This window comes from Rattus norvegicus, chromosome 17 (assembly GCF_021556685.1).
Source record: "Rattus norvegicus strain SHRSP/BbbUtx chromosome 17, alternate assembly SHRSP_T2T, whole genome shotgun sequence".
NCBI lineage: Eukaryota > Metazoa > Chordata > Mammalia > Rodentia > Muridae > Rattus > Rattus norvegicus.
This window is the reverse complement of record NC_141550.1, coordinates 73,444,390-73,463,405: the sequence shown is the minus strand read 5'-3', so window position 1 is coordinate 73,463,405 and position 19,016 is coordinate 73,444,390. Positions and strand designations below refer to the sequence as shown.

Genomic DNA, 19,016 nt, shown 5'->3' with positions numbered 1-19,016 from the left:
TCCCCTACTTAAGGTCACTAAGATTGGTGTTACCCCAGTGTTTTCCTCCTTTACTTTGTGACCTCAACTCTGCTGTCCACATTGAGAGCAAGTTAATACTTTCCTTTCTGCACCATGCATAGCTTTAGGAAGCAAAAGACCACGAGTTACTACTAGAGGGCAATAAAATATAACCAAGGACCTAGAAGGAGCATTCTTTCCTAAAGGTATCCTGGTGATGGCTTAAATCTTGCTAATACATTGCACAGAAACTACAAACGACTGCTTTTTTTAATGTCTTTATTTAAAAAAAGACAAAACAACAACAAAAAAACCCAAACTAGGTATAAAAGCCTTTGTTCCAAATAGATAGTATACAAATGGTTTTTTTCTTGTTTGTATTTTAAAGATTTAAGAAATTTCTAATACCATAAATAAAGGATTTCTTCCTCAATTGATTTTTTTTTTGTAGTGCTGCATTAAAAAACCAAGTGTAAAAGTGTAGAAATTTGTCATTTATGAAAAAAAAAGTCTTTACTATGTAGTGTTTCTTATGTAACAGCAAACAACCATTACAGACTATACGTTCTACAGTGTGGCAAAACCTCTGAAACATGCGGTTCATAAGCCTCTGACCACACGCAAAAACAGCCATTTGTCAAAATAGATTTAGCTGTAGCCACATAAACGTGAGGTTCTTGAGTTTTGATATTTAGCTCAGTAGTTTTGAGCGCATTAAGTTTAGGTTAAAAGTAACTTACAATATTCAACATTATAACCCAAAGTTAATGGCGACTACTCTCCATGATGAAATGAGACATTACAGCGAAGTAGGAGAAACGAAACATTGATTATTCACTGAGAGCTGTCTGTATGTATTTGGAGTTTTTCAGACACAGGAAAACATGACTTTCTTGTTGTTGTACTCCATATCTAGTCTCAACTCCAAAATCACCTGTAGAAACACAAAGTTGGTAAGAAAATGACCAAAAAATTAAACTGGGACAACTTTACAATTTTTTTTTTTTTTTTTTGGTTCTTTTTTTTCCGGAGCTGGGGACCGAACCCAGGGCCTTGCGCTTCCTAGGCAAGCGCTCTACCACTGAGCTAAATCCCCAACCCCACAACTTTACAATTTAAAGAGCAGTTTTTGAACAGCATTCTTTCCATCAGTGGCAGTGTCTGCTGCCAATAACTCCACTTTTCAAGGGGAGTTTTACAAAAAGTTCTTACCAATAGCTACTCCTAAATGGAGCTGCTATCTTTTGTATATTTTCAGTGAAGTAGTTTACATCTGTAACGAGGATGCCATGATTTTCAAAGATTTCTGTAGAGACCGCAGGCTTGTCTGTAAAGGAAGAAAAAAAAATGACAAAAGGCCAGGATGTTTAGCTTTTTCAAGGTGGCAGAATTAATTAATTAAAGTCAGAAGAAAAATGAAGGCTTCAGGGCAGCAATACAGGGTGGAGGGAAGGGACATTGTACCAGGTCCAGCAAGGACTCAGATGTGTAAGGTAGGATATGTATGTGCAGGACCTGATAACACTGAGTGCAAGAGTTAACTAGAGAAACAGCACTCCTTGGCAAACATCCTATGAAGTGTTCAAAACACATGCTATACTACTAGCTATGGATACTCCTATGTATCCAAGGCATACAACAGCTAATTAGGAAGGCTATTTGTACAGCTGTCCTTGGTTAGCATTAGCTGAGTAATGAAGAGTAGAATTTAGCTTATATTTACCTGTTAGGAAGACAGCAAACCTGGCACTGATATGTTGAATTTGCAGGTTTAACAAGCATTTCAAAATCTCAGCTTTTGTTGATGATGGAGAATCACAGTTGTGATAATGAAGTAAGTCAATGATGTTTACACTCTGATATGACTTTAGAATTAAGTTCTTTTTATGTGCTATTGAATCTACCCTGGAATATACAAAGAAATGTTAGTAGCTTTTCTTGGCTTAAAAAAAAAAAATTCATGGGGTTCGGTCCCCAGCTCCGAAAAAAAAAAAAAGAAAAAAAAATTCATTTTAAAATGTGTATCTGAGGGTAAGAAGGTGCACATGAACAAAGGGCCCTAAGAGTCCAGAAGAGGGTGTCTGCTTCCCAGGACCTGGAGTTAGCAGTTTGAGCCATGCGATGTGTTGGATGCTGGGACTTGAATTTGGGACATCTCTCAACTACAGAACCATTGCTAGCTGTCTTTCATTTTAACACTTTTGCCAATTCCCTGTGGCTTTTGTTCTTGATGTTCTTGTATGCACTGTCCCGATTAACTGCCTCTAGACATTATACAATAATGACACCTTTGAAAATACAGATTGTAACCTTGGGCCTGATTCCAAGGCAGAGTCACAACCCATGTAACTACTGCCACTTCAACAATGTCTGCTGGCAACTTCAAACTTCTCAGGCAGTCACACAAAGACCACTTTCTCAACTTATCTTAGTGGACGTTTGCACTAATTATATGCAAACCAACAAATCTCTCCTCAGTTAGGGAAAGAATGTCTTGCTCCACAGTTCAGGTTGGCCTTCAGTTTGAGGTTTCCCTGCTTTGCCCACAGCGCTGAGATCACACTGTGCTGCCATGCCTATTAGCAATAGGTCCACACTTAAGTCTTGTTTGTGGTCAGATCACCAATCTCAGTGAAACTAAGCAGCAGCCAGAATTTTCTTAATTTTTTACCTCCATGAAGTCTTTAACCTTTTTTATTTCCTCCTAGAGGAAAATGTTTTTAGTTCTTTAAATTTACCTTTCTGTAGACGTGTACCTGATACTTTTACTACAAAATCATGGACCATGCTAAGCTTTCTTCTAAACATATACTGCTTATCTGGGGATGGAGAGATGGCTTTGTTGTTGAGAGCACAGCTGTTCTTCCTAAGGGTCCAGGTTTGATACCCAGCGCCCATATGGTGTCTCACAACTCTCCCTGGGGATCCGATGCCCTCCTCCTGGCTTCTGGGTGGTACAGGCATGTAGGCAAAACACCCACATACAGACAATGTATGAAAAGGCTCGTTAGCAAGATCCTGTGAGTTTCCAGCCACGCCCTCCAGTCTGCTTTGCATCGTTCAAGCTCCCTACCTTGTTAGTGAACCTGTTTTCCCTCTTTGCTAGTTCCTGCACCAAGGAAGAACCTGAAATGCATGTGTCTGTGTGCATCTCCATGTCAGTATTAGTGTATCGTATGTGCGCATGGATGTACAAGTTCCCACGGAGGCCAGAACAGGCCACTGGATCCCTTGGAGCTGGAGTTGCAGGTGATTGTGAGTCACCCAACACAGATGCGAACATCCAAACTCCTGACGGAACAGTGAGTGCTGTAATGTGCTGAGCAATCTCGCTAGCCTGTTCTGCTAGGTCTCATGCACTCATACAATTCCTGTTATATGTGTCCCTAAGGTCTGAAGAAAGCAGTGTTGAAAGTATTCAATAGTTTAGTGCTCAAAGTCTGGAATGGATGTTTAGCTTTAAAATTAACTAGGACTTTACATACGGTCATGTTTGTTCTCTGGGAATTACTGTGTTCCACTGTGTAAACTGGTGTGCAGTGTAAGAAACTTTTAAAACAATGCCTTGTCCATTTTATCCTCCTTCAATCTACTGAACTTAAGCTCCCTTCCTATCTTTCTGTTCCCAGAAAACTCAAGAGTCACACTTTGAATGCGTAGAAACTTTAATAGCTCTACATCTCTTGAGCAAAATAGTCAAAATTAATTTTCTTTAAAAAAAAAAAAAATCACTGTTGGTGCTAGGGATATGTGCGGAGTCAGCAAAGAACCTGCTGGATCCCCTGAGCATGGATCCCCAGCAGCCACAGAAAAATCCACGTGTCATAGTGCACATCTGTAACTCCAACCCTACGGGGGTGAGGACAGGCTCAATGCCAACTAACAGGCGAGTTACATGTTTAATGTGACCTCTTCAAACATAAGTTGGACAGTAGACACAAACAGAAGACACCTGCTGAGCCTGCCAAGCTCCATGCAGGAGTCAGCAACCTACACAAACACGCACACACCAAGACAGAGCACTGCTTTAGATTAGAGAGACTTCTGCTAAATCTGCTAACCCCTGACAACGCAATATATGAATAAGTATCCAAAAAAAAGCACTATCAGCAAGTTTGCTCACTGTATTTCTGTAGTGTATGGCAGCAGAGAGAGCCTCACTGAACTGTGGGCGTTTTAAATCCTGACTCAAAATGTGGCTGTAAATACTTTTCACTGAATGCCCTGATAGAAAAGCCAAATCCTAGAGCTTTCCAGCAGACAAATGTTAGGAACGTGCTACCCTTTCTAACACTGTTTGTGGCTGTGGTGCCTGAGTTACACTAAGGCATATCAAACACTGGAACTCAGGTTTCTGCACCCTTCTTCACACATACTTACCTGACATCTTCCTTGAGCTTTTTGTTCTCTCTGTAGTGAAGCAGCCACTTCCACCTGCTGTTTTCATTTAGTTTTTCTAGGGTTTTGAGCACCTCCTTCAGTTGAACTGTAGAGTAGGTTCAGCAAGAAAAGGTGTGTCTTAGTTTCGGTTGTAAGGCCACTGCCACTTAAGAACAACTAGACCCTTGTATCTACCTTACATGGCTGGGCAACCTCAGGGATGCTACAAACTAGTTCTGTCTGGTCAGGCTATAATGGGAAAGGGCATCTTAATAGTATGATCAATGCATGCAGCCATTAGGAAACAGATCGCCACCACTTTTTAAGATTTGTTGCAGCACAGAATGGTAGCCATCATATATGGGAGGAAAGGCATCTCTCATTCACTGAGGGAAGAACTGGAATCTGAGCAGACAATTTAATAATTGGTCTAAATTTCTCTGAAACTCTAGAAATATAGTTCCCAAATGAAGCAGCTATAATGTGCCTGAGTTATATACAAAAGGCTTTGGTATCCGGCTTGTGCATGCCTGATTATTGGGCTCTGTTCACAGTAGCTAGGAACTAGAATTAACATAAATGTCCATCAACTGAATCACTATATTAAAAGCATGTAGTGCAGCCATTGGCACACATTAAGCCCTCAATATATAGTGATTTCTTTGTGATGAAACTATTTGTGTCACTGGGAAATAAGAAACCAACCTAATTCAATTTCAAAGTTAAAGACCAACCTAAAGATAAACTTTCTAGTACATGATCATCTGATACCACAAAGCCGCCTGACCGAAACAGCTCTTGGTAGGTGTCATTCAGAATGTCTTCAGGGCTGTCCACTCCAGCAAAGATGACACTGGGGAAGTGCTTTAGCTTCAGTAGAGAAGGAATCTGTTAAGACATAAAGGGCTTCCATGAGAAAAGGCACTTGCAGGCAACATTTAACATCCCCATGGGTTTCAGGGACCATGAATAGGAGAATAAAATATCTTCAGCCAAGACTGACAACTTTGAGACACATGAAGAGTAGTTCTCAACTTCTCATGAGTGGCCAATAGTCCACCAAAATTAATGAAAAAGAGGACTCTGGAAATAGTTCACAAAAAAAGAACATGTCTGAAGTTCAGGGGACTTATAATCAGCTCATGTCCCTGCCTACTGGCAATAGGAACATGCATCTATCCAGTGTCCACAAACTGCTTCTTGGGACAAGCAATTATTTGTCAACTAGCAGGTAAATATGACATAAGTCCTTTTAAAGCATGATTTCCTTACAGTGACACACCGAGTACATCTTCTCATAGTTCTTCGTCAGTTGACACACTTTATCAACCTGCCCCACAGAACCTGGTGACTGTACAGTATACCACACTGTACTCACACAGTATCCTCCCACCAACGAATCAATGGAAATGCCAGCTATACCCTTCACTGAATAACAATGACTCACAATACTAGAACACATTTTTTATTATGAGATTACAAACTTGGGCTGGAGAGATGGCTCAGAGGTTAAGAGCACTGTCTGCTCTTCCAGAGATCCTGAGTTCAATTCCCAGTAACCACATGGTGACTCACAACCATCTATAATCAGGTCTGGTGCCCTCTTCTGGCCTGCAGGCATACATGCAGGCAGAAAGCTGTATGACGTATACATAATAAATAAATGTTAAAAAATCTTTAAAAAGATTACAAACTTACTTGATGTAAATGTGCTATCATGTCTTCATTTTTGATAATAACTAATAGTGTCTCATTTTCTCTGTGAAAAGCTTGACAGAAATCCAGAAGTTCAACTTCTGTATGGCCTCCTTTCTTTAGAATGCTCTGAAAGATTTACAAACAACTGTTACTTGAAAAGGATACTTGTACAGAACTTTTTGATTTTTGGAGACAAATAAAAAAATCTCTCTGTATATATAACCTGGGCTGTCCTGGAATGAAGTATGTAGATCAGGCTGGCCTCAAATTCAGAGATCCAGGTGTCTCTGCCTCCCAAGTGCTGGGATCAAAGCTATATGCCATCATGCTCTGGTACCACTATTTTTGGATTTTATTTAAATCAAGCCACTGCCTGGGCATGCTAGAGCGTACATTCTTGGCACTTGGGAGACTACTCAGCAACACATCTCAATATGAAACAAGCAAAACTATTTAACAATATGCTAAAAAAAAAGCAAAATCCTATTTCTAAGGCAATGTAAGTAGCTACTGTTCTTCCTACTAAATAAACACATAATTATGAACTGGATTTGTTTTTAGCTTAAAAATGATTAATATGTGTTTTTGTGTATGTATGTAAGGATTCATACACACATGCCATGGACTGACTACATGTGGAGGTCCGGTGGTAACTTTCAGGATTTGGTTTTCTCCTACCACATAGGTCCTAAGGGCTCAAACTCAGGCTGTCAGGCGTGCTGTCTGGTCCCTCTTACTGAGCCATTCTAACAGCCCAAGCAAGAAGTTTATTTTAATGATAAAGCAGTTTATAAAATAGCAAAGGCTGCTTAAAGAAAAAAATTCCAAAATAATACACATATATGAAGTTCAAGAGTGAGACTGGGCAGGTTTGGTATGTTTTTATTTAATGCTGTTTTTATAGCCAGAATCTTAGCAAAATACCAGCCCATTCCTTTATTACCAATGAGAACCAATTTGAAGAGCTAATTGTTCCTTGGCTGTCCATATCTGAATAAAAGGGCAACTCACTTTAGAGTACACATTTATAGGTAAGTATATGCTCTGACAGGTTAGCACTTTACCTCAGAGGCTCCTTGTGCAGCCTACTTGGGAAGACTGACTGTGCAATGTGAAAGAACTTCAACCACACCCTCCTTTGTGCCTCTTATGTAATGCTTCTGCATGAAGGATTACAGCTTGCCCTGGACACCCCAATTACACTCCACATGCAGTCTGAACATTTATTGAAATGTATTACTTTGTCTGCCTTGGATCTGCAAACAGGTAAATGTTTGGCTGTTTTATTATCACTCCAAAGGGACAGCAGAACTTCTGACCAAGGTCCTTTAATCGTCTACTGACTGCACTGCCACTGCTCACAGATCCTATCTTACAAACATTCCTGTACCCCACCACTAAGAAACAGCTCACAACACTCTTTTCTGTGAGCTAGGATCTCTCGCTGTAGCCAGGCTTATTATTTTCAAGCTAATTTAGGATGTGTTTACTTCCTTACTTAAAAATTGTACCTTACAAACATGTTACTCTTCATTATAAACAGTGGCCTCATGGTGAAATACTGTCATCATTCACCACAGAAACAAAAGGATGCCATGGACAGTTATGAGCCACTGTGTTGGTGCTGGGTACCAACTTCAGGTCTTCTGCAAGAACAGCTAAGTATTGTTAACAGCTGGGCCATCTGTCTGATCCCCGCTAATATCTTTCCTTGCATGGCTCTCTCATGTCTCCAAACTCATCTCTTCCTTTTTTTTTTTTTATTTTTATTTTTTTTCTGGAGCTGGGGACCGAACCCAGGGGCGCTCTACCACTGAGCTAAATCCCCAACCCCCAAACTCATCTCTTGACGGTAAACTATGTCCAGTGGTGCTGATCAGCCTCTGTCACCCTTGCAGGCTGGGTTCTTGTCCCTTCTATCCCTCTGTCTCAAACCTTGTGTCTTTTGCCATCCTATGTTTTTCTCTGCCTTACTAAGCCTTTTGTGTACGATGCATCTGAATTAGTACAAAGATTACTCTTCATAAAATGTTACCATGTAGATATGCCTTCATTTCAGAAGTCATTACCTACTTTCCTCCAGTGTACACACCAGAGAAAGACATTTGGTGTGTGAGTTCTGTGTATAAATAAATGTGGGTGCCAAATTTGATCTTCTGGTGTCTTCTATTGATCTCCACCATTTTGATATAGGGTTGGCCACCAAACCTAGAGCTAATCTATCTAGCTAGAATGGCCGGCCAAGCGAGTCCCAAGGATTAACAAGTGTTTGCATTACAGGCCATGGACACAGCTTTTGTATGACCACTGTGATCAGGCCTTTAGATGCTTGTATGGCCCACATTTTACTATGCCATCACCACAGTACTGGAATATAATTTTTCTTTTAAACAATTGAATGGTAAAGTAAAAAGTGATCACTGAAAACTAATGTAACCACGGTGAAAGTCTGGCCTTTGTCTTGATTCACCATTAGCCTTTTTACTTTTGCTCTGTTGGAACTTCTGTTCCGTTTGGGTTATTGACAACACCTGCCATGTAGTATGCAGAATAAGAACAGAAATTAAAAACTAAATATCATATCCCACACCATTTCTTAAGCCCAAACTTCCAAGTTTATTACTTCTAAAATAAACTAAAATTAGAAGATAACGTAGAGTAAGCTAGTACTTTACCTTTGTTCTTAAAAAGAATGACTTATCTTCTGTTTCAACGAGGTAGAACCAGAAAGGGCTCTTACAAGCCTCTCTCATAACTCCTTTTAGTTTGACATGCAGAGTGGCACACAAGTCTGTAATCACATCTCTGTAGGATACCGACTGTCTTGGCTGGTATGTCTCCTGGGACACAGCTTCTGCAGAAGCTGCATTTAACTCTTTTTCTTGGGAAACAATTTGGTTGCTATTCATCATTACCTTATTAAATTCAGCATATTCATTTAGAATAAGTGAAATATCATTTCTAGATTCTTTAAAAGTACTGTTGTATTTCAGTTTATTGAGGTGGAATGGAACAGTCTGACTTCTTTCAGAATTTTTAAGATTTCTACTTTGGCTACATTTTTCCTTCCAAAAAGCAGCAGCACTGTCCAGACTGCTGTGTGAGTAGCTTCTTCTGTGATGATGATTCTGCTGCCTGGTGTCTGAGTGTACAACTGTCACCAAAATGGGGCTTCTGTTCTTGGGTGGAAGATGCAGACCCGAGGCCTCAGGTGTTTGTGTGGAAGGGAGTGTTCCAACTGAGAATTGCATGCGTGATTCCTTAGGGAAGATGATGTTGGAAGGGGAAGATTGCTGAGAATCTCCCTTCTTTATTATTTGTTTTAGCTTATGGTCAAAACGCAAGTACTCTAGGTCTAATGTATTCTGAGTAAGGTCATCTGCTACATGCCAGGTGCTAGTCCAGGAACTTAGAAGGTCACAGTTTGCACTCAAATTCCGATGCCTCTTCAGGCTATGCAACCTTCTTGTGGTATCTTTGAACTCTTTTGTTATAGTAAAGTTAGCATAAGTCTTGGGGATACCGTGGGAATCTGGGATCTGGATATAGCGTGGCATACACTTAGTATTTGGCGAGACAGGACATGGTTCTGTTTCCTGGTTTCTGGGTGAGATGTGTGTCTCAAGCGCTGAAATTTTGCTAGAGCAGGTCCAGGTGTCATCACTGTTGTTTAAGCTTGTAAAAGAGTCACAGCTATCTTTTACAGCATTTTTTTGGCTTGCATGATTACCTCTCAAATTCTCCGTATCGAATTTGCAGTTTTTACAATCTAGAGAATCCTGAACAGAGTCTCCAGAATGTGGTCCATGGCACACGGAAGCACTTGCACTTATCTCTGTATCCCTGCTCAGTGTTGCAGCATCTGCCTTGGTTTCATGCCCCATGCTAGGGTCACTATGTTCTTTGTAGTTGCCACAAACAGAGTCAGCTAATGTTGGGACAAAGGAAGCAGAAGGCTCTTCACTTTTACTGAAGTCTACTATATTTTGGCAAGAATGAGCATTTTGGGAGAAATCACCATTCAAGAGCTCTGTTACTTCACACTTTGTGTCCTGCGGCAGATGAATTATTTTTTGTTCATCTTTTGCAGACATGGGGTTGGACTGAAGGGCAACAGCACTGAGGTCCATCCTTTCTTCATGTAATTCTGTTCCAATATTCTTAAGTAAGCTGGCCATTCTGACTACAGGTATTTCCTGTGTTTGAAACCCTGGCTCTGCACTTACTGGATTTGTGTAGTCGGTGCACTGAGCACACTCAGAGGAAGACGCAAACTCGGAGTCCTCTGGATGAAAGTATGCCTGAATGTCAGTTTTGTCAATGGAGGCAGAGTTCACTGCCCCAGCCTGCATATTACTATCAGCCTCTGCTTTTATATCACTGTCACAAACATTTTTCTTAATGTTCTGAGAACTAGTCTGTTTTAATGACATATTCACTATTCCATTTATGGTAACAGAAACCAATGTGTCAGACAAAGGTTTATTTTCAACTTTTCTAGGACTACATGAGGATACACTGGACTCCAAGGCAAGGGATTTCATGTCCATATTTCTGTTCTCCATACAATCTGCCTCCAGTGAATTTCCTGATTTTACAGGTTTCTCAAGAGGCTTAAAATTACCTCCATATTTGGCAGGTGAGGTAGGCTTATTTAACTCTGTATCATAGCACTGTACCTTTTCTGAGAAAGATAAATTCTCATGCTCACTGGGGACCGTGACCTCGGTTACCTTCCCAGGCACAGCATCTCTGCCCTCTATTTCTGCATTAGTTAGTATCTGTGGCATTTCAGCTGAGAGCTGCACTTGTGTTTGAGCTAACTTATCTTGTTCCTTTGGACTCTTAGGACCAACAAGACTACTTTCTTTTTCTGGTATAGTTAAATCTCCTGACTTAATCTGGGAAAATGTGTTAGTTTTCTCAGACTGTGAGTCTTGCAGTTTTAAACAACATGGAGATGACTGTCTGTCTCCAGTTTGTACTATGGGGTCAGGACTTGAGGCTGGTGACACTTCTATTAGAGGGCCAAAAGGAAAGTCCGAGGTGACATTAACTTTCTCTGCAACCTCTGGGGTGTAATTTTTTGACATTTCTTTGGATTCCACAGGATACACTGAGATGCAGCCAGCTGAACTTATTTCTCTGTTTTTTATGTGGCTCCCCTGTTGTTCTGGTTCAACCATTTCTTCAGGTCTACTCTGTTGTCCTACATTTGATCCTGTGGCCCTCAGCAACTGTTCGATTTCACCAGCTGCTATTTCCTCACTGGGGCTTGTAGGCGGTGATATTGTTAGAGTTAGATCAATATCAGCATCTTCCCCTGACAACTCCATGCTAACCTCTTCCCTATTCAGTGACAGATCAGTTTCTTTGGGAAATACTGAATTAAATATTTGTAAAACCTTTTTTTGGTTTAGACTACTGTTGTCACTGTTCATTATTTCTGAAGAGCCACCTGCTACATCACTCGTCACTGAAATACAGTTAGGCGACTGCTGTGCCCTCAAGGTAACAGAGGTTGATGAAACTACTTTAACTTGCGATGGTTCTAGAACCTCACCTGAAGACATGCTCAGGCCATTCTGAGTCTGTAGAGACACATCTTGTGGGCACTTTGTTTTATCACTGGCTAATGAATAACTAGAACTCTTAACTAGTGAGAGTGCCTCCATTATCAATCCTTTATCAGCTGGTGATGTCAGAGGAATCTCTTTCTGTAATAGACACAGGCTTTCAGGAGGTGTTTCCTCGTTTACTGAAGAGGCAGAAAGGCACGTGCTATCTTTATATTCTGACATGGCAAGAGACGAAACATCCCTAGGGCTCTGTGTTTCTACCTTTTCCAATGCAGACACAGGAGACTGAATACTCAAGGCAGGGGGTACTTGTTTAACCAGCTCGGTATTAAAGCCTGTAGGTTTGTCGGCTGTATTTACTTCTGTATGTACTGGTACACTGGCACTTTTTTCAAAAGCAAGAGTAACTGGCTCAAGATTAACCATCATACATTCCACACTATCATCCCTCCTTTCCACAGAGGGCTGACATTCGTTATTTATGAGGCTGCTATGCTGGATAACATCCTGTACAGCACCTGTTTTGATCAGCAGTGATGGGTGAAAAGTATCAACTTTGTTCTCAAGGTTGTGGAACACAGACTTCTGACGCATCGACTCACTGCTGGCCCCATCGTAAGCTGTGGTCAAGGTGGCTTGTGTGACAGTGTCACGGCAAGAAACCACCTTTGTGCTCTGACAGGCTTTATCTTCACTGGGAATACAAGTTCCATTACTTTGGGCACTTACAACACCCGAAAGCACAACATTAGAAGTCTCTAGTTTATTTGATAATTCTTGTTTGGCTTTACCTCCAGTTACCTGAAATGACAAAAGATTTTTTTTTTAAAAAAGAGTTCAACAACAACAACAATAACAACAACAACAACAGAGTTAAACAGATAAGAAAAATTACATATATAAAAACGGCAAGGGTTTTGTTTTTTGAGTCTTAATATGTAAGAAATTATCATAGGGTAGAGATAAACAAACCCGTACCATTAGGGATGTGTCGGCCCCTTTTTTGTGGCGCACCCTTGTATACATTAAGTGAGCACTCTACCACTTAAGCTATACTCCAGCTTGTGGGGTATTGGCATATCCCTGTAATTCCAGCATTCAGAGGGCGGAATCAGAAAAATATTGAGTTCAAGGTACCTGGCTATAAAGTAAAGTATGTTTCAAACAAAGAAACAAACACGCATTTAAAAAAACAAAAGAAGGGGCTGGGGATTTAGCTCAGTGGTAGAGCACTTACCTAGGAAGCGCAAGGCCCTGGGTTCGGTCCCCAGCTCCGAAAAAAAGAACCAAAAAAAAAAAAAAAAAAAAAAAACAACAACAACAAAAAAAAAAAAGACAAAAGAAAAAGCAAACAAACATCAGAGACCAGAATTCTGTACTTTATTAAACCAGCCAACCAAGTCTTAAATGTGCCAGGTGTAGTGGTGTGTGCCTTTAACACTTGAAAGGCAGAGGCGGGCAGGCGGGCAGGCGGGCAGGCGGGCAGGCGGGCAGGCAGAGAAGATCTCTATGAGTCTGGAGGCCAACCTGGTATGCAAGGTCCTTTCTTAATATATAAACATGCACACTCGCACTACCTATTCCCACATTTCTTTCGTTATTTTTTTAAAAGATATATTTATTAATTTTATGTATATGAGTACAGTGTAGCTGTCTTTAGACACATCAGAAGAGGAAATTGTATGCATTACAGATGGTTGTGGGCCACCATGTAGTTGCTGGGATTTGAACTCAGGATCTCTGGAAGAGCAGTCAGTACCTTTAACCACTGAGCCATTTCTCCAGTCCCTATTCCCAAATTTCTATTTCCCATCTGTCTTTTAAGAAACAGAGCATTAGAAAAGAAGTAGTTTTTTAAATTTGCTGTTAGCGAAAAGATAACATTTAAAGCCCAAACTAATCTTTACTTCTTAAACAGTAATTTTCAACTACAGTATACAAACACTTGACATCTGGAACTTTCCCACAAGAGAGTAAATAATTACTAACCCATGTACTCTGAATAACTGATTTTATAAGTAAGGGTAAGGGTTCCTCCTCAATTCTTAAGTATCTTTGATTAAAGCTGGAGAAAATTACTTTTCGCTTCACTACCTTTTATTCTACACATCAATATGACTGACTTCATATGATAAAAGGATTGAGTTAAACAGTATTTTTTTTTTCTTTTTTTCGGAGCTGGGGACCGAACCCAGGGCCTCAAGCGCTCTACCACTGAGCTAAATCCCCAACCCTGAGTTAAACAGTATTAAATGGAACTTAGATTATCAGCAGGACGTCTCAGAACAATTATGATGAACTCATAAGGAAGTTCTCTTGGTAAGTCTCCACATGATCTTAACTGACCATGAAAACCACAGATGGATACCGTTTAACGCAGGTGGCGGTATCGGGGTCCCATGCTCACAGACGGCCATGTGTAGAGGCATATGGTGAGAGTGAAGATTTCTGCTTTAAATATCATAAAAACATTTTCTGTCTCAACCAAAGAAATAGCAACCTGAGTAATCAGGAACTATGATGTCAGTTTTAAAAGAAGAATGGGAAAGAAAAGTCTTGGTGACAAGAAACCTGAGACTATTCTTACAGTCCTCCCAATGACACCGTATCTGCAAGTACCCAACCAAAATCCTAAAGCAACTATGCCTCCTTTGTGAAACGCTGGACAATCTTGGTATATTTATTATATTATTACATGTATATCTAAATATATACTAACACATATGCATTTAACTACAGGTATAACAGAATATTTCTAAAATAACATCTATTCAAAAGTTGCGGGGTTGGGGATTTAGCTCAGTGGTAGAGCGCTTGCCTAGGAAGCGCAAGGCCCTGGGTTCGGTCCCCAGCTCCGGAAAAAAAAAAAAAAAAAAAAAAAAAAAACCAGGCTCAAAAGTTGGCCAAGTATACACCTAACCACAAACAGCACGCTATTGGCTTCTAGCATCTTTTACCCTAAAGTGTTCTCTATACCACAATGTGTCCACTTATGGAACAAGGGAAGGCCATGTCTCAGTCATGAGCTTTGTATGTGCAGGCATAATACCCAAGAGAGCGCTACCCCTGCCCCCAAACTCTCAGAAGCACAAGCTGGAGCACCTGTCACCTGTAACCCAGAATGCTCTGATATGAAAGCCCTTAAATGCTGACATGATACTTAAGCTTTGCACACTGATCTATCCCAAGTTTGGGGTTTTTAGACAGTGACGGTCCACAAATAAAGTCTGAGCAGTGTTCTAAAATCTTAATTTTTCTGAACATTTAACCAGTATATACTATAAAGATTATTAAAAACTACTCATTTTAATTATTTTATTTTTCTCACCAACTAGTAAGTTTGCTAGTATAGAGGTTCTGAATGTTTTTCACAAGCATTCTGAGTATAATTTTACTTAATATTTAAATTTTAAAAAATATATACTATTTTTATTCTTGAATGTCATATGTATTTTGGACATATTCAGCCCTTAATCCTCCTCTCTCCCCTTTTCAAGATAGGATCACATGCAGGGAGTCTGGTCTTGAACTCCTGATCCTACTGTCTTTACACATCAAGTACTGGGATTACAGGCTTGGCCATGACTGACTTACACTTTATTTTTTAAATAATAACAATAAAATTATTATTATTCCTTTTGTCAAGGCTCATGTATGGAGGTCAGAGGATAACATCTAAAGATTTGGTTTGCTTTCCACAGAGGATTCCAGGGTCATAATTAGGTTGTGGGACTTAGATAATAAGTATTGTTAATCTGGTAAGCCATCTTACTTAGCCTTCTTTATATTCTATTTTATGTTTTAAAAATCACTCCTAAAATTAAGACTGGTAATTGTCTCATGAAATTACTTCGGTCAAATCAGGTAGTGGTGGCATGCACCTTTATCCCAGTACTTGGAAAACAGGGGCAGGGGCAGGAGCAGGGGCATCTCTGAATTTAAGGCTAGCCCGTTCTACAGAGTGAGTTCCTGGATAGCCAGGGCTACATAGAAAAAACATGTCTCTGAAAAACTGTAAAAACAACAAAAAACAATTTCCATCTTATCAAAAAGGCACTTCATAAGAAACTAATATGAACTTATATTAATAACTGAAATCTGCCTAAGTATTTTCTTACTCTAACATACAGTTGCTCTTAATCAAATTTTATTTATATCCTTGAAAACGGACAAAATTTCTGAACCTCATTTTCAGAAAAAAAATTACTTAGAAAATATTTGTCAGATGTGCATATAATTACACCTAAAGATACTGACACAGAAACAAGATTGTTTGGATCTGAATCTTGGTTTGGTGAATTTATAATTTAACATTAGACAATTTCCTTAGCCTCAGTCTCTTCATCAGTTTAGTAAGCTAACAACCTCTTCATTCATTCATTCACTTATCTATTTAACCTCGCACGTGTGTGCGTGCATGTGTGTGTGTGTGTGTGTGTGTGTGTGTGCGCGCGCGCGTGTGTGTGTATGTGTACACGCACCAAGAGTTCTGTGGAAGAGCAGCAGGTGTTCTTAACCACTGAACCACCTCTTCAACCCAAGCTAACAGCTCTAACTTTACTTGCCTTCTTTCAGAATTAACTGAGTTTCTGTGAGTGAAGGCTTGGAACACTATGTGGTATACAATGCTATAGATATGCTAACTTTGCTAATAATGACGGCCACTTGGGATACTCCCCTTCCAAGGTTCATTCTTGACTTTTCAAGTCTCCCACTGACTTCATACATGATACAATCTACCCAATGTGAGAACAAGTTCTGTAGGTGCCGTTCGGGCTCTGTCAAGTTATCCTAGACTAAACCTGGGCCACGAGCTTTACAAAGTTTGGTTACCACATCCTTATTTATGGTAGATAAAATGTGGATTACTTGGCCTAGCTGGCAGGGAAGGAGTAAAGCAAAGTACGCTTTCCATACTTAAAGAGTAATTACCCACGGATGACTTTCTTTAAAGGGGTTGTATGGTAGAATTCAATTATTGGCCTTCCAAACGAATTCAAATATAGTCAAGTTTAGTCTGCTTTCCCAAAGTCCTTACTAACATTTGATCCTTAGCATCTGGGCAAACCATAAGTGTGTGTCCCTGTGGTACATGTGTGTTAGGTCAGAGGTCAACTGTGGTTGCCATTCTTCAGGCTTTATTCACCTTGTATTTTCTCTTCCTGGCTTGGAGCTCACTGAATATTCTGGGGATACTAACCCCCAGGGTTTAGTCTGTCTCTACCCCCTGCCTATTCTCCTCGTGCTGGGGTTATAGATGCACAGGTCCATGCCTAAGACATGGGTGCTGCAGATTTAAACTCAGGTCCATGTTTGCAAAACAAGCAATTCATCCATTAAACTATCCCCCCTAGTTAGTCACTTCTTTTAAAACAAGTTCAGAGTAAGTACTTTGTCCCAAATTATAATACTCATAAGTGACAAGCTGGGTTCCTACATACATACTGGATTCCTTTCTCTTACCCAATTAAGATGGCAGATAACACCTAGCTGTGGACAATGAGAGGGACAATTTTTAAAAATTGTTTAGGAAATTAAAATACTTTACTCAGCTGGATTGTTTTTCCTGAAATAATACCTTGTTTTTACATATAAAATAAAAAATTATCAAAAAAATTAATACCGGCATTTAAAATAACATCTCACCTCAGTATTACAAGAATAGATGAAATTCTGGCTTCCTGAAGTATCCAGGTGACACTCCCCTGTAAATACTTCTTTCTGGTCATTCTGTACACAGAGTTCCAAGTCTCTGGTAGTTGGTGGATTAATGAAAGGAAGCACGCGTTTAGGTCCAGGAAAGGTCATATTGGTGGCATGACCAATGTGTGTTTCCTTAGTCTCCAACAGAGGGTCTACAGACCCTCCAACAGAGGGTCTTTCCACATTGGAAAACTCCTCAATTTCACTGTGATCCAAAGATTCTAAAGACCTATTTATGCATACATATTTTGCTGGATTTTTGTGTTCTACTACCTTTCGAGGTGACCCGACGGCTTTGTTCTTTTTGCTGTAGAACAGAGCTACCCATATATGAAGTAAAAGCTTCACATCGTCCATATTTTCAGGAAAATCAGTGTTCCAGGGTCTGAGATGTTAAAGAAAATGCAAAAAATAATGCTGCTTTTAGTTAATTATCATAAACAAGTTCCTTTATCAGTAATTTTTGCGCTCATTTTTATTTTAAAAATTATAAATATGAAACAGTAAGAGTTAATTTAACAAGTATAACCCAATCATTTTAAAGAGGATCAAGGATCAAGAACACTAAGTGACTTATTTCAAATCATAAACCTTATATGGAAGAACAAACAAGTCTCCTGACTCTTGGCCTAGCATTTGTTGTTCCTAACACCCAAATGCACTCTAGAGACAGACTGTCTATTGTGGTACGTACTAATGGTTCTAGCGACTCTTGAGATTCTTATCTCTTTAGTTTGGATGAGAATGGCTAGTTCCATTTTTGTCCCTTATAATAGTTGGAAAAGTATGATGACTAGAATATTCTCTGGGCAATGTAGCAAAAACTACTCTTTTCAGATTTTAGTTCTAAATAGTATTATGAAACTATAAGGAAAGATACAAAACATTTCTGTCCTTAGGCAAAATGACAGCAGACAGTTTAAGTGGGCTGAACTGGAGTTAAGAGAACTGCAGAGTTAAGCTACAGTTATACAGGAATCAGAGTTAATTAGCTAGTCAACAACTACCTGTGTGAACCCATGCAAGGAAAGAAATCTGGTAATGTGGAATGTCATAGTTAATATGAAGTGATACACAAATGCTGAATGACATTCTGTAGTGTTAATTCTTGTTAACAATAATGGCTACCATTTATTATGGCGGGTAAGTCACTGCAAAAGCCTAGTAATATATTAATAACCCTCAGGACACAGCTTCCAATAAACCTGATAATATATTAATAATCCTCAGGACACAGCTTCCATTAAACCTAGTAATATATTAATAACCCTCAGGACACAGCTCCATTAAACCCATAGTCAAAACCACTATCCAGACTAGTCTACCACTGACATCTTGAAATTTGTTAGAGATATAGACCCCAGATGCACCACAATCTGCATCTCGATGAGTCTTCTAAAGGAGTTGTATGTACAATAGACTGAGAATCACTGACTAGAAGCACACACTCATTCCAGGTCCCAAGAGGCAATAACTACGAAAGCTGTTAACGAAAGCTCCAGAGACCTGCAGTCTACTAAGTCTATTACTGCTGCCGTGACTCCATGCAGTCTGCTAAGTCTATTACTGCTGCCGTGACTCCATGCAGTCTGCTAAGTCTATTACTGCTGCCGTGACTCCATGCAGTCTGCTAAGTCTATTACTGCTGCCGTGACT

At 39.8% G+C, this 19,016-nt stretch overlaps 1 protein-coding gene across 14 annotated transcripts in view; it reads right to left on the bottom strand.

The window, feature by feature from the left end:
* Positions 1-262: 262 nt before the first annotated feature.
* Positions 263-19,016, bottom strand: part of Tasor2 (transcription activation suppressor family member 2) — a 54,305-nt gene continuing 35,551 nt past the window's right edge. For 6 of the 14 annotated variants that reach the window (XM_087591150.1, XM_087591147.1, XM_087591149.1 and 3 more), the window contains 8 exons: positions 17,634-17,745; positions 8,754-12,458; positions 6,079-6,204; positions 5,115-5,268; positions 4,381-4,486; positions 1,724-1,905; positions 1,213-1,327; positions 811-934 (listed from right to left, as the gene is read on the bottom strand). In XM_087591150.1, coding sequence (XP_087447276.1) covers positions 931-934; positions 1,213-1,327; positions 1,724-1,905; positions 4,381-4,486; positions 5,115-5,268; positions 6,079-6,204; positions 8,754-12,458; positions 17,634-17,745 — 4,504 coding nt within the window. In that variant the 3' untranslated portion in view covers positions 811-930. 14 annotated transcript variants of the gene reach the window in all.